At 38.4% G+C, this 4,841-nt stretch overlaps 1 protein-coding gene across 1 annotated transcript in view; it reads left to right on the top strand.

The window, feature by feature from the left end:
* LOC104285181 (chromosome unknown open reading frame, human C3orf14) overlaps nt 1-4,841 on the top strand; it is a 10,623-nt gene that overhangs the window by 395 nt on the left and 5,387 nt on the right. Inside the window, exons 2-3 of the mRNA XM_009883608.1 lie at nt 1,275-1,354; nt 2,074-2,197. Of these exons, the coding sequence (XP_009881910.1) occupies nt 1,302-1,354; nt 2,074-2,197 (177 nt within the window). The 5' untranslated portion in view covers nt 1,275-1,301. The remainder of the gene's footprint in view (nt 1-1,274; nt 1,355-2,073; nt 2,198-4,841) is intronic.

Below are 4,841 nucleotides of genomic sequence, written 5' to 3'. Positions count from 1 at the left end.
TGGCGGCCGCTCAGGGAAGCGGCGTGTGAAGCGGTCGCCCCGCCGGGGCTGCGGGTGCCCGCACTGGGTGTTGTTTATCGCCGCTGTCTGTGAGCTAGGAGCCCCTACAGAAGAGAGGTGCGTGCGGTTGTGCTCCCCGTGCCCGAGTTTCTCCCGTTGCCAGTAAAGGCGTTGCCGGATGAGGAGAGATGGTGGCAAAGGGCATGGAGCTCCCCGGCTGAGGGAAAGGGTGCAGAGGGGATGTGCTCTGTGTTAAAGCAAGGGGAAGCAATAGGCCAGGTGCATAGAAATAGTTTTCAGAGTGTGGTGAAAACACACTCCCCTGGAAAATGGGCTCTGCTGAAGTTAGAGTGCGCATGTAAATAGCTTGCCTCAAAGTTATGTGTGAATCTCTTCGCAGAGAGGTGGCCTTTCTCATGCTCTCATATCTTGATGACATCTTTTAGTTCTCCCACCCTTCAACATTGTGAACGTGTGATAGGGTCTTAATTTTCTTTAATTAATATGACAACAGTCCCCTCTGAGGTAAAAAAAAAAAAAAAAAAAGAAATTTGACTGTAAAACGCTTTCAGCCGTTTGAAAAGTGCTGTAGCATCTTGGTTTACATGCAGTGGGCAGTTGATTTCCTTCATATTTCAAAAAAAACCCAGTAAGATTTAAACAGTTTAAGCTGTGTATCCCATCATGTGCTATGTTAGACTACTGAAGAGCTGCGCTCAGGAAGTTTTCGCTTAATTTTTCAAGCACTCAAAAATTAAACTGCTTTAGTAGCTTAAGTTACTTAGTTTAATCCTGTCTGTGCTTAAACATGAACAGGGCACTGTTATCTGTCAGAGGCAGTTATAAATGATACTTGCAAGTATACCTTTGTGTTCAGAGTAACATGACAAAAGCCAGAAATCACTAATGTTAACAGTAACACACAAATTACGGAAGCACATAGTTTCTGTGTGGGGTTGTAAGCATCTGAAACCTGAGAAAATTTAATGTGAAAGCTGAAACTTGAAAGCCAAATTTTAGTTCTCTCATAAATTATTAGAATACAGTAAGATTTTCCTAAAATGTGAACATTGGTAGCGTGTATGTATTCAAAGCATAATGTAACAATGTCTTGTAGTGAATATTAAAATTTGTAATCAGGTTTTGTGTAAATAGCTGATATGTAAATATCATGTGTGCAGCTTTTTAACACGGAATTATTTAATACTGAAAAGTGTATGTTCATGTATGTTTTTGGAAGATTTTTAATTTCACTTGGTTTTCCTTTAATAGAGTGACAAAACTGGGGCAAACAACTGAAAATGTCATCCTATTTGGCTCAGGAGGTTCACCTTGCTAGAAGACATGAAGAGATGTAAGTAATTGTTTCAGCATGGCCTCAGCAGTTTGTGTTGCCGTTGTGGGACCCCCCTCACGGCACACCACCATCCTGTGAGCAGTGAATCTGAGCTCTGTACAGGGCACAGTGGTATTTCAGCAAGGGGTTGGTGTTCCAGGAGGTGGCACTCTTCCTTCAGAAACTATTGGTATTAGCATCCTTGGTTGCTGTTAAGGGTATTAAGGTTGATGAGGGGGTTGACTTCCAATGGTGGTACTGGTTTAAGATCTCCATTGTTAACCTCCTGTCACTGTTAAATTCCTATTTGGGGAAGGTAATTGGATTCTCTCGCTCTATGCCGCAATTATAGAATTGCTTATTTGTTGCCCTATAAACTCAGATTGTGAATACAGTAATGATTCAGAAAAATCTGCTTTTCTTATAACAACTAGTACTTGCCGATGAGCAAGAGTAGTACTGATCAAGTCACCCCAACCCACCCTGCCTTTCCTGTGCTGGGAGATACAGTGCTTCTAAGCACCTTAGCATATGAGGACTGCTGGTTGCAACGTTATAGCTTCATACAAGCACAGCAGGTGGTGGCTGCCTGTACCTTTTCCCTCCCCCAGCACACCCACCCTACAGCCGGCTTAATTAGCCCCATAGTTTTGAGAAAACTGGGTAAGGTAAAAAGGTTATTTTCTAGCTCCTGAGCAAAATGTTCTACCCACTTAGCAAAATGTTTTCCTTTGTAGACTGTCTCGGAGATCAGAGCTGCTACAGCAGATGGAGACTTATCTAGGAGACAAAAAGACTAAAAAGACATGGCAAACTCAAGCAGCTGATGCAGCTCGTAAAAGGAATGCAGCACTTTTAAATGTAAGTTTCTGCAACTACTAGGAACCGCGTTGAAATGTCATCGTTGTGTAGCTTAAAGATTTTTTTTAAAAGTTTTTGCTCTATAGTTATCATTTGAATTCTCCTACATACAGTTCCTTCTTCTGGAACTTGACTAAAAATATTAAATGACAAGTCTTTACTATCTGGTGGCATCACTACGTCTTTCCCATGCCCTTCTTGTATGAGCCTCGTGGTGGCAGGGTGGCAGCTGCTACTATCTTTTTTTTTTTTTTTTTAAGTACATGTAGGGATGCAACACATACTATTACGTGTCTGCCTAAGAGAACTTAGTCTCATAAGACTCACAGTACCTTTATGCTTTGATTCAAGATCTTAGGATATGTTTGGAAATAGGGGCTGACCATATACTGCTTTTAGTCCAGTGTGAGAACTATTCTGCCACTATGATCGTGTGAAACTATGGAAGAAGTTCTCAGTTTAATGTTTTCCTTTGACAAGGTGTAGAATGACTTCAAGAATCTGACTTGCAAGTTTGTAAAAGCAGTGTTGGTGTTTCTGGCTCTTCCTATTGGTGATACTGTTAATAATATTAATAGCTGTTCTACATACCTGTTGTTACGTTTGGGTAAGATTTATATTTCCTAGGTAAGACATCTTCCTTCAGCAGACATTTGGGAATGGGCAGTTAAAAAGATCTAGGTTTGATGGCAGGAACTGGAATGCTGAAACCTCTTCTGGAACCCCTAGTTTAGGCATCTGAGTTTGAAGAGATTGCACTTGGCCACTGACATGAGCATGCATTTGAAAAATGTTCGTCGGTTGTTCAGGAAGCAGCAGAAAACCGTACCTCTTGTGCGTTTTCTTTAAACTCTTACTTATTAAGGGTCCATATTGCATGTATTGTGTTTACTGAAACAATAAGTTTTACTCTAGAAAATTATAATACTAATTTGTGTCACTGAAAATTTTTTGTTTCTTCATGCAGAGCCTGGTCAAGATTTAAAATGTTCACATTTTGGATGGCTATAATTGGATGGCAGGGCCTCTTTGTATTTAAATGGAAGCTATATTTAGGGAGTGGCAGACAAGGCAGAAGAGTTGATCAGGGATGCCCTCCTAACTATTCTGTGACAAGGAGGAATTTTCAACTTGGACTCTGGTAAATTGGTGCATTCTGGACTGGGGCAATCAAACTATGCTGTAGTGGGTATAGACAAGTGTAGGTGCTTCAGAGGGAGGCTGGGGACAGGTGGATGATTTGTTTATTTTGTCCATAGTTCATGCTCCATTGATTTAGTTAGTCATTTCAGCCATTATGACTCCCATTTTCCGTATCCATTTTATAATAGATTTTTATTTCAAAAATATCTTTTTTTTAATAAATTATTTGTATTTTATAAATGCATTCTCAGTTAACATACACAGGCAGACATAATAAATGCGGGGTATATTTGTGCATGCTGAAAGCTTGTTGTATTGGAAATGTTAACAATAGCTCACACATATACAGAGTGTAAATATTTTTGCAGTTAAACAGATATTTGCCGTCTTCTGTCACATCCTCAAAATTGTTCCTTTCAAGTGTCAAAAATGTTGGTGTTTGTACGGAAAAAAAGCAAAAACATATGTATCAAAACAAATTCTGTTGCAGGATAAAGTAGCATAAATCAGTTTAAATCTATTAATTTTATACTAGTTTTAACAGGCATGCACTCCTGCAGATGCTTTCTGATAACAGAAGAAAACAGGAAAAAAAAAAATCTATGCAGAATAATATATGAGAAGCTTGAAAACAAGACTGATTAATGTGCCAGCTTCAGAATATTGTTCCTGATACCAGGCACTGTACATTTCACAGTTACCATGTGGAGAGTTGTTGATTTGGCCTACTCAAAAATACATGGACATGATGAAGTGTTATTTTTTTATTTGCATTTCTGTTTTTCTGCATGTAAGCAGAATCAGTTGTTTTCAGTATGTGATCATAGCAAAAGAGATTTTTCTTTCTCTGTGCTAGTTGATATTTATGCACAGGACAGCATTTCAAAATTAATTTGTTAACTAATCAGTAGGAAGCGAGGAACTAATTTTTTTTTTATTTGAAATTTTAACATTATAAGCACTTGTTCAGCATTTTAACATAATTATCATAGTATTTTCCTTGATGTCTTTAGAGGGAGACTGCAGATTAGGGAAATCTGTATCATTTGGTACTTATATAATGTTGTTGTAATAAAAGCAGGAATTAGACTAGGATTTATAAGCTAATTTATGACATTTGTTTGGTAGTATCTCTTGTGTTTAGAAATATGTATTACTGTGCAACAACTTATAACATGAAATAGAAAATAAAGAACATGCTATATAGTAGTTAGCATTGGGAAGGTAATTTAGACCAACTTTGCTTTGATTCACAGGCATGTAATTCTAGAATTATTTAAGTGGGATTCTGCCAGACTGATATCAATATAAATGACAGCTGAATTTGGTCCCCTAAAAGTGATGTATGTGTCATGCATTCCATTTTACCTCTGGGGAAGGGTCTTGAATTGTTTTTGTTCAAGTCCTTGTGCTTTTAGGGGAAGCGTTGTAAGATGCTCTCTTTTTTCAGTACTGTGACATATTAGATTTGCTGTTTTTTCCAAAGAAGTTTACACTGATG

This window comes from Charadrius vociferus, unplaced genomic scaffold (genome assembly GCF_000708025.1).
Source record: "Charadrius vociferus isolate BGI_N301 unplaced genomic scaffold, ASM70802v2 scaffold324, whole genome shotgun sequence".
Lineage (NCBI taxonomy): Eukaryota > Metazoa > Chordata > Aves > Charadriiformes > Charadriidae > Charadrius > Charadrius vociferus.
Note: the sequence above shows the minus strand (reverse complement) of the source record. Positions and strands in the feature narration are given on the sequence as shown.